The sequence below is a fragment of the Condylostylus longicornis genome, unplaced genomic scaffold (assembly GCF_029603195.1).
Source record: "Condylostylus longicornis isolate FDR11 unplaced genomic scaffold, ASM2960319v2 ptg000072l, whole genome shotgun sequence".
In the NCBI taxonomy this organism is placed as follows: Eukaryota; Metazoa; Arthropoda; class Insecta; order Diptera; family Dolichopodidae; genus Condylostylus; species Condylostylus longicornis.
In genome coordinates this window covers 3,328,443-3,353,865 of record NW_026578040.1, presented here as the reverse complement: position 1 = coordinate 3,353,865, position 25,423 = coordinate 3,328,443, and the positions used below count along the sequence as shown (strand labels likewise).

At 24.3% G+C, this 25,423-nt stretch overlaps 1 protein-coding gene across 1 annotated transcript in view; it reads left to right on the top strand.

Moving 5' to 3' along the window:
- Positions 1-25,423, top strand: part of LOC129612381 (uncharacterized) — a 165,775-nt gene that overhangs the window by 92,878 nt on the left and 47,474 nt on the right. The window contains exons 9-14 of the mRNA XM_055525941.1: positions 7,013-7,129; positions 13,796-14,226; positions 14,312-14,461; positions 14,605-14,784; positions 17,324-17,462; positions 20,126-20,341. Coding sequence (XP_055381916.1) covers positions 7,013-7,129; positions 13,796-14,226; positions 14,312-14,461; positions 14,605-14,784; positions 17,324-17,462; positions 20,126-20,341 — 1,233 coding nt within the window. The remainder of the gene's footprint in view (positions 1-7,012; positions 7,130-13,795; positions 14,227-14,311; positions 14,462-14,604; positions 14,785-17,323; positions 17,463-20,125; positions 20,342-25,423) is intronic.

Below are 25,423 nucleotides of genomic sequence, written 5' to 3'. Positions count from 1 at the left end.
TTATTGTTGTTGTTTTTATTTTAAAATTAACAGCACGTTGTTCTTAATAAAAATAAAATAAATCTTCAAGGATAATAAAAAGAAAAAAAAATCAAAAAAATTTTCAAAATAAATAGGAAGGAGCAACGTCAATCTGGGCTTACATTCCCCAAAAATTTTATTTTTTAGTCTTCATTCTGCCATCATTTAATCAAGAAAAAAAAGAGAAAAACGTTATATAATCGTTATAAACAGTAATGGTGCATGTACATATCATACTTTATATCAGAGTATACATTCAAAGAAATCCCGAAGGATTTTATTTTGCAGTTATAACGAAGACATATCGAAATTTTTGTATTATTCTTATATGCGTACTTTATTTTCATTGAGGTCCTGTTTTGTCTTTTTAATTTTATGACATTTATTTCATTTTAAAATTTTATGCTGAGTGTTTATATAAATTATTTTTGTTTATCATCTATGCATTTAATAAATTGAAAATATTATTTTAAAATTAAAGAAAGCATAATGTAATTAATAGATATTTTAATGTCATGTATTATAAAAATTGAGATTCCAACGAAACTTTAACAATAAACTTGTAAACTCATAAAATGTTTTTTCTTTTCACATGAAGTTCTAACTTTTAGAGAGTATAGCGGATACGATTTGTATATTTGGGGGCCCCCTTCCTTCAAAAATTTTTTTTTTTCCAATGGTTGATAATTTTTCCGAAATATAATTTTTTTTTTTTTTTTTTTTATTGGTGTGAAAAGAAAACTTCCTTTTATTCGGAATAAAATACTTTTATTTTTCGCTAATATATTTCGTGCGCTACATACGCACTTTATCAAAGCTGATTTTCTTCTAATTAAGACAACAAACAATAAAAATTGAAATCTATTAAAATTAGGAATATTATACCTGACTTAATATAATCTACCTGACTTAATCTAGAATTTGATTATTTATTTTTTTTTTTTTTTTTTTTATTATTTACAAACTAAATTTATACCTGTTTTAAACCTTAAAACTGGTCAAATAATTAATTTAAAGAGCCAAGTAGCCGCGTTACCTTCGTCCGCGTTTAGTAGGCAGTCCTTGTTTGATTTGTATATCTGCATGCTTTCATGAACTTCTCTCCTGTGTTTTCCTTTTACCTCTTTTATTACCTTTAAGTTATCTTTCGTGATTGTGTGGTCCGTTTCATAAATGTGTTTTGCAACCATAGAATCGAAAATCCGGTTAAATCCTACTCTCCTTGCACGTTTTATTTCACTTAAATGTTCCTTAAGTCTTGTTGTAACGGGTCTCTTCGTTTGTCCTATGTAAAATTTATCGCAATTATTACAATTGATTTTGTACACACCGCATCTTTCATGTATCTTCAATTTATCCTTAGCCGAATTTAACAAACTCCCAAGTTGATATTTACTAATGGTTTCCGATGTCCGAATATTGTGTTTCCTTAGTTGTTTATTTATCAAGTTTGTACAGTGATGATCATAACTTAAAGATGCCCATGTTGTTCTTTGTTCTTCCAATATCCTGTTCTGTTTAAACAATGTGCTCATATTCTCCTGCTCAATTTTTCGTTTTTTCTTCCCAATGAGTTTGTTAATACGTTCAGTAGAATAACCGTTCTTCACAGCCGTGTCCAAAATGAAGTTTACTTCTGATCTATAGTCGTGTCTGTCCATCGGTGTGGGTAGCATTCTATGGATCATAGAGTTGAACGCCGCCATTTTATGTTTCGTTGAATGGTACGAGTCCCGTGGAATGCATCTTTGTTCAAGGCCCCCTTCCTTATTTTACTTTTCTTCTCACCCTAAAAAGTTTCTACTAGAGCGGAAAAGTATCTTATACTCGTATCTGTATAATATAATTACCTTTTGAATGGGAAAAATGTTTTTAGTTTTATCCAATAGTGTACAATAATTATTTGTTATCTTTAAAATATTTCATTTGATAAATCAATAGAAACTAAATAAGCTAGTTTTAAAACTTGTAAAAATTTTCAAATTCATTCTTTTTTGCTTTTAATAGACAATCTCAGTGACCAAAACATTTTGTAATCTTAAAACATGGAGATTTTCTGAATATTTCATTCATAATTTAAAAACTTCAAAGCTTTGAAATCTCTGTATTAAGTTTGTATTCGCTTTGAAAGCTTCTAGCTTTAGAAACGGGAAGTGCCCTACTTTTCTAAGTTATTAGGGTATTTAATATATTTTGGTATTTTAACATTATAATATTATAATACTGATTCCATATAAATTTACATTCATGTAATTAACAATTGAATTCTGAAACAATTCACTGTGAAAAAGGTGGTTTCTCTTTAATAATAACACCTGTATGAATTTTTTTATGTACATATTAATATAAATAAGAAAATATACTAAAGAAAAATTAAAGCAAATTTAATACTTAATCTCTAAATAACTAAAATAATAAGGTTTTTAATGTTAAGGTTTTAATATAAAATATTTAATCTTAAACTTTACTTAACTTATTTAATGTTTCGTAGTATAGCTGAACTATATTATGCATGAGCAAAACTTTCCATTTATTGCTAAAATAAGGAAGAAAACATAAAAATTACTTACATAATACAATCGTCACTACCATGGCAGCATATCAACAATGCTAATAAATCAGAGATGCTAAAAAATTTCGATTGTAATAAAAATTACTTGACATTTACTTGAAATAGTGTTTCTATTTCAAAAATAGTATTTTTGTGCTTTAGTACACTTTGTTATTAAAATAATGCTCTCTAAGAAGAAAAATAAATTTTAATAAAAATTCTATCTCTAAATTTTAGATGTCACGTGGAAATTGGCAAAATCAAGTGAAGTTTTACTGCATTTTTTTAATTTTTCAATGGATTGTCTCATAATTTAACGAAATTCTTCTTCTTGTAAACTAGATTAGCTAAGATTTTGTTCTATCTATCATGCCTAAATATTTGTTTATATATTTTATTTTTGTGTTTTTTTAAGCATTTTAAGTATGAATTGACTTCACAAAAATGTGTTCTTCATTTCCTTTCATGAAATTGTTTAATATAAGTTATTGAGTTATGAATATACCAACAAGCTTGGCTTTTAGTACAAACTTTCATAACATTTGCGACACATTTATATATCAGTTCTGTTTATCGACAATGTAAGTTATCAAATTATCGGAGAACATCAATCATACCAGTTTTATTAAAACCAAATTTAATTTATATTGTTATATCTTGATACTATGAAAATACGAATACAGTCAGAAAAACAAATTACCTGCAATATCCATATATACGAGTAACATTCAATTAGCCTAGTTAATTAGGATCTTGTATTTCTTTGCTCTACTTTTTAGTATAATCCACTTAACTTTTTTCTCCATAAAATAAAATTTCAAGATATAGCATCACTACTAATAAATATTATATTAAGCTATGCTGAAAGAAATGAATAATAAAAAGTATGTAAAATAAAAAACTTTTATTGTGCTCATGCCACGTTTTTATTTATGTGTGACCACTTACTTTTATATATGTATATTGAACAAATCTCTCAATTCTTCTCATATTGACCATATTTCATTTTGATAATGACCTCAATCACAAGGAAGTAAATGACTTTTTTTGTTAAGCACCTACGTTTATACTTAAAACAAAAACATTTGAGAAAATTTAATCGATTAATTCGAAAATAAAAGAAAATATCAAAAGAAAGAGAAAGTAAAGGAAACATAAAAGTAAAAATAAAATTGCATTTTACTTTTATTCTCAAATAAATTGTATTTTATCATTGTATTTAAAGCTCACCGTTCTCTAAACGTCAATGTTTCAAATACTTGATAAATAAAAAAATATTTGCATTGTTGTTTTTCCTTTGATAGTCATTCTAATATCATAAATTTCAATCTTTAACTTCTATTTTTTTAAATACTCAACTTGGTTCAAATAAGCAATAGTGCCAGTTAAATTCTAATTCCTAATTCGTGCTCTCTCTATCTTAGGTACTATGAATTTTTCAAACCCAATCAAAACTTATACACTCGATAATTTTTCTCTAATAAAACAATTTACTTCTTTAATTCAATATCTGTAGAATATTTGATCATAATATTATCCAAAAAATATAAAAATTCTTTAAAGAGATTTAAATATTCCCACAAGAACTTGAGAAATTAAGGCATAACCCAAGGAAAACCAAAAGAAATAGTTAAAATTAATCGACTGTCAGATGTTTATTAGGTTCTTCGCATTTTTGTTTTCTTTCTTAATCGTAAATAAATTTTTTGTTTTTTTTTTACAACACGTGTTTTATGCAAAACAATAATTTCTTTTAAAAATTCTTCAAGCGGATCTCTTTAAAGAACCTTAATACAACAACCAAAAAAAAAATAAATAACAGTGAAAAAAAAGAATGGAAACCTTTACATATTTGTGATGTGCATAAATTTTCAAAAACTAACCCATATCAAATACCTAACCAATATTAAATACAGAAAGTTCGTATGTATGCGAAAAAAACAATAACCTTAAATCTTTAACTCAAACTGAGTAAGATATAAGTAATTCTATAAATACTAGAAAACGTTTATGTGTTAAATTATGTTAATAATAGCAGTGCTAAAGAAACGGAAAAGTTTTCTTTTTTAAATCAATTTCAAAATTTATTAGAAAAAGAAAATATCAAAATTGTTGAAACTTCAAAATTTTTTACAAAAAGAAAATTAAAAAAGGACTCTTATAGCCAACTCCCAAATGAATATTATGTATTTCTAAACATTTTCCGTATGTTTTTTAAGCGACCTTTTAACTCAAATGTACATTTTTCGATTTTTTCTCAAGCGAAGGATGATAAATGATTAATTTCTCAGAAGAAAAAGAAAAAATTAAATAAAATTCTATTCTATTTTCTTTTCTATTTTCTTTTTGCTGTAGAAAAATTTTTGAAACAAAATTAATATTAAAAATAAAATTGAATTTTTATTATAAAATAATAAAATTAATTTGAAATTTATAAAATAAAATATAAAAAAAGTTTTTGTTCCAAATTGTTACGCAATATTTCGCCCTTTCTCCTTATCGCTTAATTTTCCATCAACTTCTATTTCTTTTAAATTATTTAGAAAATAAAAAATAATTTGGTTTAGATGAAGGTTAAACCACAAACGAATTGTTTAATCTTACCAAAATGTAAAATAAAATTTATTTTTGAAATGAAATTTTTATTAATTTTACAAAATAATAATTTTGGTCAAACCAATGGTTTGTAATGTAGCACTTTTCCCTTCAACAACTGAAAATACTGTTTTTAAGAGCAATCTAGTCAGCCAATAATTACTTTCACTCATAGACAAAATTGTTTCAAAAATTGCAAATATTTAGGATGTGACAAGAAAAATTGAAAAAGGCGTTAACAGAATGGCATGAATTCAAGGGTTAGTTTCGTGAGTATAGAAAAATAGTTTTGTTTTATGATGTCGAACTCCTTTAATTTGCCATCTAGAAGGAAAAACATATAAAAAATTTAAAAAATCCGATTTTAGATAACGGTTAATTTTAACGGCCATTTTGTTTTTTTTAAGTTCAACAATGCTATTCCGCAGTATAAGAAGCACACAAGTCCTCATCTATGTTTGCAAAATTTAAAAAAATGTTTATGGATTCGTTACAATAAAAAGTCAAAAAAATGCCTTCAGTGCTCAAGTCAAAACTTGGAGGGACTACTTTGCTTTTCTGCTGTAGAAATAAAGAGGTGTGGAATTAAACCGGTCCACGGGCGGATAGACACAGTGACATCAATAAGCACTTTTTTCGAAAAAAATTTTTCAAAAGTGCTAGAAAAGATTTGCTTTTCGTGATAATTTGATTGTATTGAAAATAAAACAAAACAAAAAAATTCTATTAGTAAACTTTTAACATTTTTGAAATCGAAAATATTTACAAATCATTATTCAGCTTCGCGATATTGGCTCAGTTGAGCTACACAGTTAAAGCTGTACGATACAAGGTGTTTGGCCTAATGCATAGTTGAGGATGATGTTTTTAGTGAAATTACTAGAAACTAATTTATACCAAAATTTGATTTACGCTAGAGTTTTATTTTAATTAAAATAAAAGATATTATATAGAACTATTACAATCGACTTCTACAAACATCTTTCACCGTTTCAAAAATCTCTTTAACTTTTTTTTAATGTCCGTAATAATTTCTCACCTTCATTACTTAATAGCTTTGATTCGGCATTTTCCATTTACTTTTATGATGTCGAAATTGGTGCAAAAAACTTAAAAATTATTCAATTCCCTCGTAAATGGCATAATTTCAGATAAAGTTAGAAACTATCATCACAAACAAACGAAATAATTACATTTATTTATTACGAATGATCTGAACTAAATATGCAAGTGTTAGTTTAAAAATTATAATACCAGTGTTGTTTTAAACGAAAGAGTGAGAGAAAAATAAAATAAAATATATTATTCAATTTACTTTGCTTATTTCCGGGCAACACATATTTCTTCCCTTAAAATTACAATCCTTAATATTTTCTTCAAAACAAAAATTTTGTTTTTGTCTTTTATTCCTCAGTTTTTCGCTCTCGTTTTCATAAGAAAAACCAAAGTGAAATATAATGGTCCCTTTTAGATTCGCAAGTATGTCGTACAGTTTCCTTAACATAGTTTTTATGTATAACTACTACATATAAGCTCTTTAAAAGTATCGCTATGAGTAAATTATTTTTTTGCTATTGTTCTGTTATTTTTTTCTGTTTATAGACACCATTTTATAAAATATTTACAATATTTGTTTTTTTGAGCTTTTTTTTTGTTTTATTTTTAAATAGAATTACATAATAATATTATTTAACATTCACATTCATATACACACATACTTAAAAATATATAGTGGGTATATTAATACATATTTACATTCGTAAGGATATTTCTAACTAATATGCATAAATTTCATATATAAACTTTAATTCTGTCTTTTTCTTTTCTCTTCTCTTAAAAATACAGGTGGAAAGTTATTTGAAAATAAAAGGTACACATTTGGAAAGAGAAATGGCAGCAGAGATTATATTACATATATTAGATAAAGTCATGCAAAATGTTGTCTCATTAAATAGTCAACAGGTGAGTTATGGTTTTTATTTTATATTAAAATAATATATATACGTTTATACATACATACTCGTATAAAGTAACTATATATTATATAATTTTGCTTGTTGTATAAGAATAACTAGAACATACAATAAATTTTTATGTACATATACAAATCTTTGTACTACAATCATGTACTTATATGTACATTATTTGATTAGTTTTATGGTTATTATATTTAAAAAGTGAAAAACTACTTTAGAAAAAACTTAAAATAAACGGGTTGCATCAAAAGAGAGAGAAGTTTAAAACATATAAAATTAATGCTTTCGTCTTAAATGAACGTTTGGAAATTTATTATACTTTCACGCCTTGCACGAGTTCTTTGCATACGTATGTATATATGTACATACACAATTTAAAAACATATTATACTTTCACACACTTGTGGTTTTTAAGAGAATGTTTTAACCCATAAAAAACGGGTTTCAATAAATTTTTAATTTGATTTATTAACATGTAGTCCTCACACCTTTTTACGCAAATTAAAAATTATGAAATAATTATTTTTTAATATTAAATTAATTAAAAAAAAAAATATTAAAATTTATTTTATTTTTATTTATTTATTCCATATTATTAATATTATAGGGCAAATTTAATTTTAAGCTTATAATTTTTATAATAATTATAATATGAGTACTCAAACCATTTAATAGAATTACGCACAGAAGTTATAAAATTTTAAAATTTTCGAATGAAAAATAAATAAAATATTTCGATAATACTCATAATAGATGCACCAAAAAAGAGACCAGCAACTCCACCAATAGCAACTATTGTAAAACGAAAAAAATTAATAGAAAATAATCTTTAATATAAGCCACAATTTTATACTCACCAACTAAATCTAAACTAGTTCTAGCAACGCTTCTTATATAACGTATTGTTGGTATATTTGTTATCATAACTTCATTATGATAGTATGGTGTTTGTTCTTTAATAACTTCTACGTCACTTAAAAAGTAAATTTTTTAAAAAATTTAATAGGTTTTTCAATTAATCAGACTCTAAACAAGATAATATAGTGGACCCATATAATAAATATACTTCCACTAGATAATTGTACGTATATGATTATATTGAAACAATATTGTATTAAGATTATCAAAAGATTCATTTCATGAAAAACTCTGATATCAAAATGAATAATATGGTCTAGAATAATTTGTATTTGCTTTTAATTAAAAAATTTCAATCCAAATTTGAAATTTTTGAATATAATTTCAAAAAGAGAATAAATTTATAGAAATTCAATGGAAGTAGGAAAAAATTATTCTGTAACTTTCTAGTTTTTTAAATGAACAGATCTTTATAGCACTTAAAATATTAGTTGACTTTTAGTTTTACATGCTCGATAAAATTTTTAAAATTTTGTCAATTAGAGTAGATTCTGTTCGGATGTTCGGATATTGATCTTGTAAAATAGCAGTGCCGAAAACTTATTGATTAACATTGTAAATGATGATATTGAAAAATTTTTAGAACTATTAAGAATAATATTACATAAAACCAAAATTAAAAAAAAAAAAAACCATCTTACATCATCTTAAAATCCATCTCATCATAAAATTATGCTTATTTTATTATATGATTTTATTTTAGATTTATTTTACTAATTTAAAAAAGGATAGATGAAGAAAACTGAAATTTTTAATAACCAAAATCAAAAAAAAAAGAATTACTAGCAAGAACAACAGATTGTTCAGGCCTGGCACATAAAAATGTTTTTTTTTCTTTAAAATTAAAAATATTTTACCTCACTAATTTGTATTCAACTGTAATACAAGATTTTGTACACATTTTATGTAAAGGCAAGCCAGTATATATATTGTCAGCTACGTACATAAGAAAATAATTAAACGCTGCTATTATCAAAAATGAAATAGTTAAAAAATACAAAAGAATTACCTTTCAAAATGCAATTATACTTTTGAATCGGACAATATTTGTCTTTATCTGAAAAAAAAATACAGTTAAATAGGAATTCCAATAAACATTTTCTATTCAAGAAAAAAAGTTTTCCCGAAATGAATTTCAATTGATTAATTGTATTAATAAGACCAACACAAAACTTACATTTTTTGGGCGCTAGACGAAGGGTGCAATTACATAATTTCAATTCAGTTTCAATTTTTTTCTCCTGCAGACATGTTGTAAAACTATAAGTAGAAAAATGATATTATTAGAAATGAAATAAGCTAGAATTACGAATAATCCTATTCAAAAAAAAAATTATTTTATAAGAAAATACTATGTATATCAAACCTGTAATGAAAAGAGTCATTCGCTGACATTTTTTCATGTAGAAAACGGCAACGCCTCTCTTCAACTGTCAAAGAATCTATTACCTCTGGATCATTTTCCATTTCAATTGTTGAAAATCGATATCTTTTTGAAACTTTAATGGTCTCTTCAAATCCTTTGTTGTTTGGAAAATCTTCGGGACTGTGAATATAAATCTACAATAATATTCACGTAGAATAACATTTTAAAACAGTTTAATTATTAATTAAAGTGTAATTTTCAAAATATTAAAATAGCTTTATATAGTGAATTAAAAATTACCCTATAGTCGTAATCCACATCCTTTAACAATTGGAATGATAAGATTGGATAATAATTAGCTTCTCGATTAAATTTCAGTGGTAATTTATTTGGATCCAAACCACTTAAATATTTTAATTTAAATTGAATATATTCCAAATATTTTTAAAAACAATTCAAATATGGAAACAATTATTAAATAAATTTTCTTACTAATCTATAAGAGCATTTGCTATAAAACAAGGACCTAATAATGTTAGACGATACATAAAAAGCTCATCACATTTATGGTATTTTTTTCCATCAAATTCAACATTTGCCATGAAATCATTGCAATCTTTTGGCACATACTTTCATAATTGTAGAAAAAATTTGGAATTAATTTCGTAATTAAATTTTACCATATTTAAAAATTAATTTTTATATTTTGTTATTTAGTTTAAGTTTTTACCTTTTTACGTAAATTATCAATAAATTCTTCACATGTTGCATTTGGTGCTAGACAGGGACCTTTCGTAATTGTAGTATCTTCTGAAGTAAAAAAAAGAATATGAAATATATGTCTTATATAATTAAAATCCGTTCCCAATTTTTCATTATTAATTTTCTTCTGAATTTGCGTGTCACTCAACATTCCACGTCTTAAACAAACTGATACGGCAACAAATGTATTATTCCAATGTAAATAATCAGAATTAACGCCCATGCTTATTAGACCTGTGTAAAATCGTTCATATGTCAAAATAAATATTTTGATCATACCAATCATTGAAACTGTCAAAATAATCGCCCAAAATACTCTGAAAAATATGCATTTATAAAATAATCTTAATGTGTAAAAATTTAAATTATTTAGTAAATTAGTAATTATTTTATTTTCAAGCCAAAAAAAAATATTTTTGAAAATCAAATTATTATTTTTCATAATGAAAATCAACTACGCCAATTTTTTTTTTGCTTCCAGATTTTTTATAAAATTCTTTTGCCAACCGATAAAGTACTAAATAATATTTCTCTAATTAAGAAGGTATTTGAAGAAAAAGCTTTAGAGTAATAATTTCCAATAAATCCAATAGCAAATTTTACTAATTCCATTGGTTGACATCTTTATTAATATATTTTGAATTTTTAATGCCGAATAAAAATGGTGAGGTTTACCACTTGAGTAAAGCTAAGATGTAGGATGTACCGCTTGAGTTATTCAAAATCAATTTAAATTTTAACAGACAAACTTGTTATGTCGTCTAATTTTTTTAAGAAATAAAAACTAAGTAGATTTAAGACGTTTTGGCTTATAATTATAATGAAAAATTATTAATGCTTGCAATTTTAGTATATACCTGCCCCAATTTTTACATCTTTGTCCTAAAAACCGTAATCCACTAATAGTACTATTTTCTAAAAAATATAAAATTCTTTCTTTTCGGACTGAATTCATTTTTTCAATTTGATGTTAGAAAATTGTTTCAATTTTAATAAACCAACTGACTACTAAACATTTTTTTTATTTCAAAATGCTATTCATTCAAAGACCATAAGATTACCATATACATATAGCAAAAATTTTTTTAATTATTTTAAATTAGTATTGCATGTTATATTTTATGCGATTAATGGTTATTTTGTGTACAAATGATGTTACAAAAAATATAATTTAGGTTGACGATACTCGTTTACATGTTCAAATAAATGCATGTAATTATTTCTATTCAAGTAAAATAATTTTAAAGCACAATTTAACATGGAAGACGAATATAAATTTCATTATTAAACTATCGAAAATTGTTCTAGTTTCTCTATTTCTTTTCTCGAATTAACATGAATTTTAAATCGACATACAAAATTTCCTTTAGTGATAAAATCATCAATTTATTTACACCTCAAAGAAACGCATGCTAAAGATTAGAATAATAACTTTGTTCTTAAACTAAAAAAGAAATATGAATAAGAATATATTAATAGAAAATATGGATTTTCCCTTTATTTTTCGTTAATATATTCGCATAGTAAGTGTGTAGTAATAAAACAAATTCCATATACATGACACGTAACCAATTGCATCGTATATCTCTAGAATGGTACTTAAAGAATTCAGTAAATTTAATAGTCGAATTCTTTATTATTATTAATTATTACACATTTAGATACCTTTGAAAGCCAAAACTTCTATTTCTTAAAAAAGCTGTTTCAAAGTTTTTGAACATATGTATAATTATTGCCTTAATTTGGCCAATTCAACCGTGAAAATTCTGTAAAGAAAATTCGGATAAAAATTAGCATGAAAATCGATTAAACAAAAACGGAAAGAAGATAATTTTCAATAATTAGAACAAAATAATTTTCTTGTAACTCCCAAATTTTGTATACACTGTATTTTTATTAAAACTTTTATTAAAATTTGTCAAAATATACAAAATAACTATGGTTACAATTACTTGTCTTTGGTAATGTGGTTGAGTAGGTTTTATTAGATCAAATTTCTTACAGGGAGAATCCCAGTGGCTTAAGGTCAATCGAGCTTATAATGTTCTGCGTCATAGTACAGACTATGGGATGTATGAGCCAGTGATGCATATGTTGCGCGAAGCTAACTTGTATTCGTCTGTTTTTTGTACGAACATAAGTAAGAGTGTGCTTAAGGCGAGACTATACCGTAGCATTGATTGTGTTAAATTTATTCTTGATTTATGTTACGCTTTTTATTAACTTGCCGCACAGTAGTTGGATACTTTTAGTTTTGGCTGTTTAATTTTTATTTACCTATTAATATTCAATTAATACTAGTATTAATATTTTTTCTCCGCCATTTGTAAATGAGAAAAGGAAGAGAAAGGGAATCTGTTTGTTGGAAAAGTGATGTTTATTTTTCTATACCAAATGATTCTACTAAGCAATCGTCTGATATTAAAATAACATTTCAAATTTGCTACCAAAACATTACCTCACTTATTGCTAGCAAAGCAACCAATTCAAAACAAACCAATAATTATAAGTTTATAAGTAGAAATAACATTTAATTTTAGTTAACCATAGTTAATTGGTATTTTTCAAAATTTAATAGACTAAACACAATACATAAAAGAAAAAAGGTTTTATTTCGAAAATCTCATTAATTATGGAATTAAACGTGCGATAGTTTCTCATTTCTATTTCTCTTAAATCAAGTCCCTTCTTATATCTTAAATTAAATTTAATTAAAATTACGATAATAATTACGATAAACAATCAAATATTTTAAATAAATAATTAATCATTTAATTATGAATCAATTTAAATTAAATACTATCATTACTTTTTTGCACTTTTTTATTCCTTCAACTGATTTGTTTTCAAAATAATTTTGACTTATTAAGATTCTTAACCCATATATTAATTTTTAAATGATTTTTAATAATCTCATTTGATTCAGAAAATGAGAAATCAAAGTGTATATTCTATGAAGTTTGTTATTTAGACTGTATACAATTAATATAAATACACAAATATAATTTAAAAATTTATTTTTATAATATAAAAATATTTAAATAAAACTCAAAAAAAAAAAAATTCTCAGACATTCTCATATCATCATATTATCCTATATAATATTATGCTATAGTCTCAAGGATAAACTTGCTATTAACATAAAACGACAAAATTTTTAATTCAAATTTTTAATAAATACTACGCTATTTTAGTATGGAGTACAGAGAACACAAGAATACTTCATGCACCAAGTTTAAAAAAAAGGAAAATAATTCATTATTTATCTCTTTATACATTATATAATTATAAGTATGTTTACATAGGTATATTATTTATGTACATAAAATGAAATTTTAATTATTTCCTTGTAGCTATTTTTTACATTATTTTTCTTTTTTTGTAAAATTCTCATGACACACATTTTAGAGATCCGATACTCATTAAATTAATATTAAAATTTAATAGAGAAAAAAGCAAAATTAAATTTTTCAATGCTTATAATTTTAAAATTTTTAATTTATACATGCAAATTTTAAAAATTATTACAAAAGTATCGACACGTCATTATTGTATAATTGTTTTCAATCTAATAATTAAATTTTATAACTTATTTTTTTTTTGTAGCAAATAAAAAAATTTCAACTGTTAACACAATCAGCGGCATTAAATCGTGAAACAATAGCAGCTTCACAATTGGCAACATCAACATCTTCATCATCATCATCGTCACAATCATCATCAATAAATAATGGAAATATTGTATTAATTCCAAATTCTGGTGTATCATCATCATCGCCAACAGGGATATCAATATCTTCATCATCATCATCATTATCCAATTCAGGTTCAATTTCCAGTTCATCTAATTTATCATCTGATATACAACGTAAAATATCTTCAGGTTATAAATGGTCATCACCATCATCATCGGTTAATCATCATGATCATGATAATAATTCAATAGCTGACACCGAATTAACATTAGAAAGATTAAATTCATTTCGTATTTATACAACGTCCATTAAAACTTTACCATTTAATTTAAGAATATATGGGTAAGTTAAGAAGAATATTATATTTATCAATATAATAACCTCAATTAAATATTTAATACACATTTTTTTTTCATTTATGTTGTAGAGATGATTTATTTTCCGACCAGTTATATTTAGATATACGAGCAACAAAAAATCTTATGGAAATTATGTCAAATGGAACTGTTTTTGCATCAGTAATTTCATATAAAAATTTGACAAAATTTTTGCCTAGAACGTATTATGCTCGTGGAAGGTGAGTTAAAGATTCATATATTTTTATAATTATGTGCGTGCCCATCCTTTAAAATTAAATTAATATTATATGAGAAGTATCTTCATAAAAATATTTTTTAAACATTTCCCTATTAATGATTATAATACTTGTTATATTCACAGCGATATGGGTCCAGATTATATGCCAGCCTCACGTATAATTGCAACATGGTTATTTCAATCAAATCGGTCAAATGATAATTATGTTGAACCATTAAATATACCATTAGAATCGGGTCGAGTTGAAATTATTTTCCAACATGAGAATGTACCAAAGAATACCGATTGGCAACCAGTTTGTGGGTAAGTTTTTTTTTACTTCATTTTTGAACTGTAATGAACTGGAAACAAAACAGATTGCTAAATTACTTCCTCAGTATTACTTATTTATTCAGATTTTTATTCAATAATTTCAAATTTATTGTCGCTAAATGTTAATATAAGGAATTTAGTGCTAAATACATCTAAGAAATTGTTCGCCTATGCATATGCAATTAAAATAATTAAAAAATTAACTCTATGTGAAAAATCAATTTCATCATTATTTTTATTTTTAAATAAATTTATTAAAAATTATTTTACTTTAAAAAACTTTAATATGCAACATATATGCACTTTGAATAATGAAAATCCAACTTTACCAAATTTTACCCAAAATTAAATTGTTTCAGTTCAGAAGGCACAATATTTTCATCTAATTAAAAGGAAAAATTTATTTATTAATACCTCAATTTCTGTGTTGTAAACAAGCCTTTAAACACTTTATAAATTAATTTTAATTATGAACACATAATCCTCGTTATATTCGTTTATATAAATTAGGATACAGCTATTAAAATGTCAAAAAATCAATAAAGAAAAAAAATATGGAAATGAAAATTTAAACACTGTTGATTGTGATTTAAAATTTAATAGATTATTTTTATAAAATAATCATTAACACACATAGTCAAATTTATTTTAAAAATTTCATATGAAAATGCATTCCAAATATTTTAAATAATTAAATTTCACACATTATAAAACCTTCAATTGACCCTTAAAAAAAATTATTCAATTTATTCATTCACGTTCGTTTTTTTGTCTTTGTACTGATAGAAAACCAATTTGTTTTTTTTTTTTTATTTTTTTAAACCATTAAATAGAAAGAGTATAATATGGCTCTCGATAACCGTTATCGACGAATTCGCTCTGGTTTTTTTTTAAATAAATGAAATAGTCAAGGTTTAAGGGAACGGCATGGTTTTTAAAACAGCATTTTAACAGTCTTCTTGCTCTACTTAACATTCTACTTAACAATATTACACTTAGTAATTTTTTCATTTTATACCTTTCCAATCTAATAAAAAACTCTGTTTGAAACGGAAGAATCAATGGACATTGGTCTATCTCGAAACTAAAAGCTACAAAAGCACTGTTTTAATCAACATGTTAATTTAAAAAAGGGTTCGTAATAGTAGAAGGGCTTAATATTAACCAATTTCTTTTATTACATTTGAATTTTGTTTGCAAATAAAAAGTTTTCAAAACCGAACAGAGTTTTGAAAACTTTTCTAATATTGTTGACAGAGATTTAATACAGAAATGAAATTTTTGATATTTCGTATAACACACTTTAGTTATACCTTTATTGAGAAAAGCTGAATTTTCCTTTCAGAAATGCAATTACATTTTGCTTAAATCAGACTTAAGAAAAATTTCATCGTAAGAGGCTGATTACTGATGGAATCTCAGCATTTATTCAATAAATATCAGAAAGTGCAATAAAATTCCAATCATTATGATGTTTTTTATGAAATCTTGGACTTAAGATAGTTTTAAAGCTTTATTAATCTTTTTTAATGAAACTTTACTTTTTTTCAAATTTTAATTGATTACAATATTTTCTTAATTTTCTCCCTCTTAATTATAATTTATTGCTCTAATTTACTCCAACAGATATGCAAAACGTTGTAGAAATCTTTTAGGAATGATTTCGATTGGTAGCTATTTTAGTTTTAGACTTAATTATCAATCTAATTGATTTTTAAATGCGAACTACCTAATAAATTTCAAGTTAGGAGGAATAAATTTTTTTTATGAAGTTATTATAACTTTAATAAGTACAATTTTCAATAATAAGTATGTAAAATAATTACTTTCCCGTCGTAAAATTTTGTTTTAGAAGCGAAATTTAAGTATTTTTGCAAACATCCTGTACAGTTTCATCGTATAGACCATAAATTTAATATAATAATAATTGACAATTTTAATTAATTTTGTTATTATTCTATTTTTTACTTTTATATGTGCGTATGTAGTCGGGGGTTTTTTATTATATTTTCATGTTGATTTTATTGCCTACGTTCATTTAATAAAATTGTTGTTGGAGAATCCGATTCCTAGTTTTTAATTTCCCAACAAAAATAATAATAATGGACATTTCTGCTCTTGCTATATTCCTGGGGGCCATTTCTATGAACTTTATTTATTAATTCCCTATTATACTATTTTTATGCTACTACCTATTTTTTTTTCTTTGTTGTTTTATCGTTATATAATTATTATCGTCATGAACTTTGATGATGATATTAATTTTTTATTTAATTATTATTTTTATATTAGTTTTCCGAAAATACAACAAAAACCTTATCTATTTTTTGATATCAAAATATTATTTTGCTATTTTGGTATAAATGGTTTTTTTTATTGAAAATTTATATACTAAATTTAGATTTTTTAACAAATTTTTTTTGTTAAAACTAATTATTATAAAATATATAAAAATGAAAAACAAGAGTAAAATTTAAACATAGATAAAAATTTGACTATTGTATTTTTTTTCTTCTTCTATGAAATTTAGTCATGAAATGCGTACAACGTATGAATCAACATGGCGAACTGATTTGTGTATAACAAAAAATTTAATGGAAAATATGACCCGGTGTATTTGTCCTTTGTCAGGAACATTTGTGGTATTGTTGGCAAAGAAGAATTATGGTGTAAGTATACAAAATAAATTGTTATAATATTTAATTTTATAAATAAATAATCTTTAATGGATATGGTTTTGTGTTACTACACGTATTTTACATAGAGAAAACATAAATTAATATTTTTATACTTTTACAATAAAAGTATATTTTAAATTAGATAGCATAACATTATTTAATAAAAATAATTTAATTTTTCTACCCACCGGAAAGCATATATATAAAAGTCCATATGATTAAAATAATACTGTAACTTTTCATCAATTTGTGAAATTGCGTTTTTGAATTGAAAAACTCACGATTCAATACGATTCAGTTCAGACCATTTTATAAAGTTATAAAAGAAGAAATTACGTATTTGCATATTATTTTACTGGAGCCCGAAGAGAGAAAATTCAAGGATTTGTAATTAATTTCTTTCTAGTTTTTTTCAATCAATTTTGTTTTTCTTTTTTTCAAAATGTTTTCCTTGAAAAAAAAATATGATAAATCCTTATGGGAAACATAATATATATATATATTATGAAATAGTATTAATTTCATCCTAATAATCTTTATAAGAAAACCTTGATTCTCATAATTTATTCCTCTTATTCTTTTAGTATTATTAAATAAATCATCTGAATTTCAATAACTTATCTGCTATATCATTAAAATATCAGAGTCAAAATGATTTCGAAGGAAATTTCAAGGAATTCTCATAATTCTACTTTTTTCTATTTAAACATATTCCTGAACGTATTTATAAGATAGATTTTACTTTTCATTTTAATCCTTTTCCATATACACACATATTATTATAGTTGTTTAACCCGAAAAACCAAAGCCATATAAATCTTTCAAGATATTTTCAATCAATTTTCCAATTCTTTTGTAAATTATTGTTATTATCAATAAGGATATTTTGTTACGTTAATATTGTTACAGTCTTGAATGATGATTTTATTTTCATCTTATTTTTTAGATCTTTACCTTATAGTCCTTGATTTTTTTATCTGAAATTTAACACATTGTTAAATTTAGTGACCAATAGATTAGACATCAATCTTTTTCAATTTAACAGTATGAATTCAATTCTAAAAAATTTACTTTTTTTTTCTTTCTCAATAAACTGATGAACCGAAAAACTACTAGCACACACGAACAATATTGTCAACTAAGATTTTATTTAATAAATAAGAAAGAAAAAAAAACTTATTTCACATCGATTAACTTCAATATTTGAGGAATATGTTTTAAGTAAAAAATTTATTTTTTAACTTTCAGATGAGCATGAAAGAATTACTTGAAATATGTTGAATTTCAAGCAATTCAAAAGGATCCTATACAATTAATTTATATAGCCCGCTAATTTGTTTTTTTTTACAATTTTTAATGTTGATAATATCTTACTGTTTAGGAATATGACACCGTTTTTTAATTACTTTTTTATGATTCCGTCAATTTTTTTCTAAATTATAAGCCCTACCCTAACGTTTGGAGACACCAAATAGATAATACTATGAAAGCCCTACCAGTTTTATATTTACTGAAAAGTTTCTTGAAAATTACGATTTAAGGGAAAAATTTTCACCGCACCGTATACACATATTAAAATTTTGGACTTCTTTACAACTACAGCTAATACGAGCATGTATCAGAAGTCATAGGTTTTCTCATTATAAAAAATATTTTATATAAAAATTTAATTCATGGTTTCCCTATTTTCCTCAAATTTGGAAAAATCAGCGACTTTTCTGTTTAGAATAAACTTCTACACAAAATTCAATAGAAATGATTTAAAAGAAACATATCTCACACTTACTTTATTAAAGATATTTTTTTACCATAACCCTCAATTACATTCTCAATAGAGAAGCTATAATATACGTATAAGTAATAGATGCAAAATCAATCCATAATTTTTTCTAAAAAATTTTAATTTTCTAATTAGTTCCCAACTCAATATTATTTCCATAAAACAAAATGCAATACAGCTAAAATCAGATTTTTTTTATATGGTTTCACTTTATTTTTGAGTTATTCACACGAAATCAAATATAATTTGACTTTTTAAAATAGCTTTTAAGAAATCCATTTTAATTCCGAGATACCATATATAAATTATCTGTTATAGCATACACACATTATTTTTGAAAATCTATTTAACATAAACTGGTATTTTCAAAACCTTAAAACTTTTATTAAAATTAAAGAAAATAAATAAAAAACAAAAATTTTAATTAAAAAATTTTACCTGCTTCAAAATTAAGTACGTTCATCCGCCCGCCCTTTTTTTTAGAAAGATTCCATATTTTTCTTTTTCTGAAACTGAAATTTTTGAATTAAAAAAAAGTAAGATAAGGTACCTCGGCAAGTAACCCAATTACTGCAATGTATATAAACTTTTCAACGTTATTGCCAAGAACTGGAAATTATGAAAGTTTGTCAAAACTGCAATAGCTTAATTTCAAAAAATTAATTGATAAAATGGGGGTTTCTTAATAAAACAATTTTAGCTTTCATCAGAACGTTTATTATTTATTAAAAAATAATGTCTAAATATACCTACAAGCAACAAACTAAATACATACATTAATTTTATAAATATATGTACTACATATGTATTCACCTAATGTTATATAATATAGTATAAAAATTTATTTATAAATACACATACTTTTTTTATATAGCCAACATCTATTGAAAATCGTACATCAACACGTCCAATTTTTGTGATAATCAGTTGTGGTTGCTGTTTCCTTCAATCTTGTACAGCATTTGCAATATTAATACCAATATTATATAATAGAAAGTGTTCCATAACATTTTTGAAAATGCAATTCTGTACATCAACATCAACAGTAATGGCGATATATTTACTAGGATTCTTAAAACTTTTACCACAAGTAAGTAATTTTTTTTTCTTTTTCTGTGATTTTATTTTATCTTTAATTATTCATTAACATATAAGGTCACAATATGCATACATTAATGGAACGTTTATTTAAATATTTGTAATATATAATTTGAGTGTTATACATAATTAATATCCAGTATACTAGTATACTTGTATAATCTTTTGCAATTAAAAAAATTTCTTGAACATTTTTGAGGCAAAATGTTATCCTATTACTATATTCTTTGTTATTCTCGATTAATGGATAGAAACAACGGAAATTTTCTTCGACAGACAAAAATATCGATTTGTAAAATAGTTCCAAAAAGTAAAAAAAAAAGATCCTTTTTGCCTGAAGTTGAACTAAACTGCTTAAAATAGTTAAATGCTTTATAATTTCGGTAGTATTGCATTCGATGAATCTAGCTACACAAAGCTTATTGTTTCTAGCGGCTCAAAACTTACTCAAATTTAATTCTATTATATATAATCCAATTTCATATGTGAAATTATTAATTATTATTTTAAACATGCTTATTCAACTTGCAATTTATTCTAAAGCAATTGAAAAAAATCGCAAATATGCAGCAGTGCCCGTGGTAACCAAATAAATTTCCAAAATTTTATATTCAAAAAATTACGAAAATTTTTTTTTCTACATTACAAGCTGAAACCAATTCTGAAGTGTCCACGTGTATAAAACTAGTTCTACATTTCAGAAATTCATGAAAAAATTTTTATTTATCAACCATGCTACCAATAACCATGTTACGACTCAGTAATTTTTAATTCTACTAGAATAGAAGCAACATATTTTCTCTTATTTCCACTAGTTTTTTCTTAATTTTTATAACCAACTCGAAATTACTGGAATATTAGTATCATTATTTTTGTTGTGCTATACCAAGCGTTATGTTCAATTTAAAGTTAATAAAAATAATAAAATAATAATGTCAACGGAAAATTTAACTGACCATTAATTTTAATCCTTATATTTCTAAAATAGTCAAGCACCAAAGCAAACTTTGTTTATATTTCAAAAAATTGTTTAGTTGGTTCTCCGACAAGAATAAAAAAACCGATTTATATTTTTATAAATATTTAAAATAACCATCACATGCATGTATTTTTACTAATACTGTACATAAGCAAGCCCGCAAATTAATTTTCGATTTTTACGAGTAAAAAGCAAATATCAGGAAATTTTTGAAATTTTCTCGGTTAACTAGTATTAAATAATATAAGTTTCACATTTTAGTTTTAAATATTTTTGAAAACTTGTTATTTTACCGCCTTTCAATATTAACTACACCACATATTTGGACTTTTAACGGATTAATACCTTTGAAACTTTGCAATCCTCTTAGACTATGCGCAAAGGTGTAATATTTTTAGTCTTGTATCACAATAAAAACTGTCAAACGCAATTTTTAACTAGAAATCATCGCTATGTAAAATTACGTGGTTAAGTTTTTTTATTCGACCTTTTATTTAACTTAAGGAAACTGTAAGTTTTACATAAATTTCTACTTCCTGAGTAAATAAAATGTTTATCATCAAATTTTATTTTTGTTTTTGTATAATAAGCGGGAAATTTAAAAATGTATTCAAATAGAACGACACTAAATTCAATACATTATAGAGAAACACTACGTTAGATGATTATAGTCCTTGTGTACTACATTCATGGTTACACTCATTAGTTTCACTCATTTGTTTTTATTTTCTCCTTTACAAATTCCATATATGGAATGTCCTGCGCTCTTATTTATAGGAACTTTAAAATTGATCTGGTTGAATTCATTTTCATGCAAGTATATGTGCCGCAACGACCACTTCAGATTATATGATGGTTGCTGCAGTAATGATTTAAGTTTTTAAATTATAATGTAAAGGGATGAACAAGGTAGATGATAGAAGTATGAAAATTACAACAAATATAAGAATTTTAAGGATATCAAATTCCTAAACTTTGAAGAATACATATAAAAAAACAATTGCTATTCTTTTTTTAATTTTCAACTTCTTCTTTTCAATTTCTTCTTACTTTTATTTTATAATTTTTTATTTATAAAATTTTTCAAGATTTTCTCAATCTTTTCCTTCTTCAATGGCAATCATATCCGTATGTGAGTGTATGTACCCCTTGAATTTTTTAAAAGAATACTTTCGTTAATTTTTAAGGTACCCATGATGGTGATACACATTTCCAAAGTACATTGTTTATTAAGGTATACAATACACAGTTAAAGTAGAGTAGTACGATAGCTACTTGTACTGTACTGATTAAAGTATAGTTAATTAAAATTGTAAACTTCTAAATTGCTTAAAACAAATTTTTATATTACATAGTACTAGTACACATATATATATATAAAAGGAAGCAAAGGAGAAAGAAAGAAAAACTCTAACTTAATAAATATTTAATAAATTTTAAGTAAAGAAATTAAATTGGTTAGGTTTATATAGCTACAAGTAAATGGCAATTTTGTTATTTTATATTTATTGAAATAATAATAGTACTAATGTTCTTTATTTTCTTAAAACCCTCGGTGAGATTTAAACTTTCCTGAATTTTCACCAACTCATTAACTTTTCGAAAATCTGTTTTTAGGCTTATTTGGCGTAAATTAATTGGATTTTTAAAATAATTTTCAAAATAAGCAAAAAAATCTAGTATTGAATATATTGCATAATTGTTTCTTTACGCTCATGAATACGAGTATAAAAAGATCTTATATATACATTTACATATGTACATATATCTAAAAATTAATACATACAAATATTCTAAATCACTTTCAATTTATTAAAATGATTGGCAATTTTAACTTAATATATACACAAAATTCAAATAACTAATTTAACTACTAACAAAACTAAAATTGCTTAATCATTAACTTAAATATTACATTAGATCACTAGTAATTTAATATAGAGCTCAAGGACGATATTATTTTTTTTCTCTTTTAAATATGAAATATCTAATTGGCAACTAATTAATTACGAAAATGTTAGCTTGCAAAATATTTATAGTTTATTCTGTACAGCCAAAAGTTAAAACCTCTTAAGTTAAAAAATTATAATTGCAATAAAACAAGGTAATACAATAAAGTAAGACGTAAATTGATAAACAAGATAGAAATCAAAAATTGGACGAACTGTAAAAAAAATATTGTGTGTTAGTACGAGTATTACAAAAAAATTTGATGAAAATACTAGAAAAAAAATCTATCGTCTAGAATTATGCACAAAGAAATTAAACTAAAACTGAAAACAAAACCTTGAAAGAGAATTAAGTGCTTCCTACTGAATACGTGTTGGTTTCAAAATTTTCCGTATCTCTTTCTTATAAATTTTGCTAAAACTTTTTTTGACTTCAATAAGCATATAATCATAACAAGAATAAACTTATCTTGTGATCGTGTAGATTGGCTTTTTTCTAAACCTTTTCTTTAATTAAAAGTCTTCTTGGTGGTTGATGTTAATATTTTCAATTTCAGTCGATTTTTTATTATGACACAAGTTTTCAACTGTTTCTCTACTTATCAGATTATTATTCCCTTTCGATATAGTTTGCAATTACAAAGTTTTAACCTAGATAACAGACAATATCCCTCTCCGTTCTAAAAAATTAAACAAGAAAATGATTTCTAACTCAAATCAATAAAATTGAAAAAAAAATCGATGATTTTTTTTCTTCCTTTTCCATTAGCAACGAAATGATGTTGAAGAAGGAATAATAGCATAACAATAGGCTGAAAATCCAATTGGTCCATAAAAAATCATTTCAATTTTCAAAAAAAAAAAATAAAAACCAATAAAGAAATGAAAAAAATTACTTTACTTAAATTAAAGTTTTCCTGCTATTGAAATTTTCTTGGAATTTTCTGTTTTTTCTACACAAAAATAAAATCAATTTCTAATGCTAATAATGAAATTAAATAAAAAGTAGCTAGAATGAAAATGAAAGAAAAATGTAAAAGAAATACAAAAAAAAAAGAATAGAAAGGAAAAGACTAATAGGAAAAAATAGATGAAAAAACGGGAAGACTATTTGTGAAATCAGTCATTTTTACATACACAGCGTAGAAATCAATGACGTGGATGTTTGCAATTCAAAACTGTGTGATACATTTTAGTCTATCACTGAATTAGAATGCTTTTTAGATACATCAATTTTATAAGTTTAATTGAAAATTAATTTATTATATAAGAGTTTGTTAAATTTTTCCAGGTTACCTAAATTAATATTAAAATATTTATTTAAGCGAACTAGCTCCACACACAGGGAGCGATAAATCAAATTATCATTTGCGTTACATCCATGAGTTAAATCCATGTTGATTAATGCAATATTAGATTTGAAAGTTTAAATTAAAACTGATGTTGCAAAAAATTTTTATTGTTTCAATATTTTTAAGATCAACTCAGTTAATAGTTATGCAGATTTTTTAATTTCAACAAAATTGAAGAAAACAAATTTTCTTTAAGTAAATATTTCAAAACTTTAATTGAATTTCTACGATAGGTACTTCAAAAAATAATTGAAAGAAATAATATTATAATTGTATTATTCGAATAATTATAAATTTTGAGAAAAATAAATTGGAAATTCCGAAACAAGACAATTGTTTTAAAACTGAAAGAACGGTGAAAAATTATCCTCTGTGGTACTTGTTTTATAAATATATCGTTAAGGTACATTTGATAAAGACGTTTGCTCATGAATTTAATCGGCGATAGTTAGAATCAAATTTTGATTTTGATATTTCCTTCCAATAACCGCAAATTGAAAAAGATTATAACAATCCTTTTTTGTTCACTATACATAAAAGTTATTTTAGAAAATTTTTTTGGGCCAAAATAAAAAAGTATTCAGTGTTCAATAGTTTTACTGTCTTATTCATTTATATTTGAATTTATATTATTATTATTTTATTATATTGTTATCATATTGTTAGAAGAATTGCTTATACAAAGCAACTGTTGAATCTTGTTGAAGCAAGAATTCAACTGTTGTTCAAGCTAAAAGTACATGAAAGAGCATAAACAGTCTTTGAAAATTCGCCACCGTTTAATGAGGACTGAA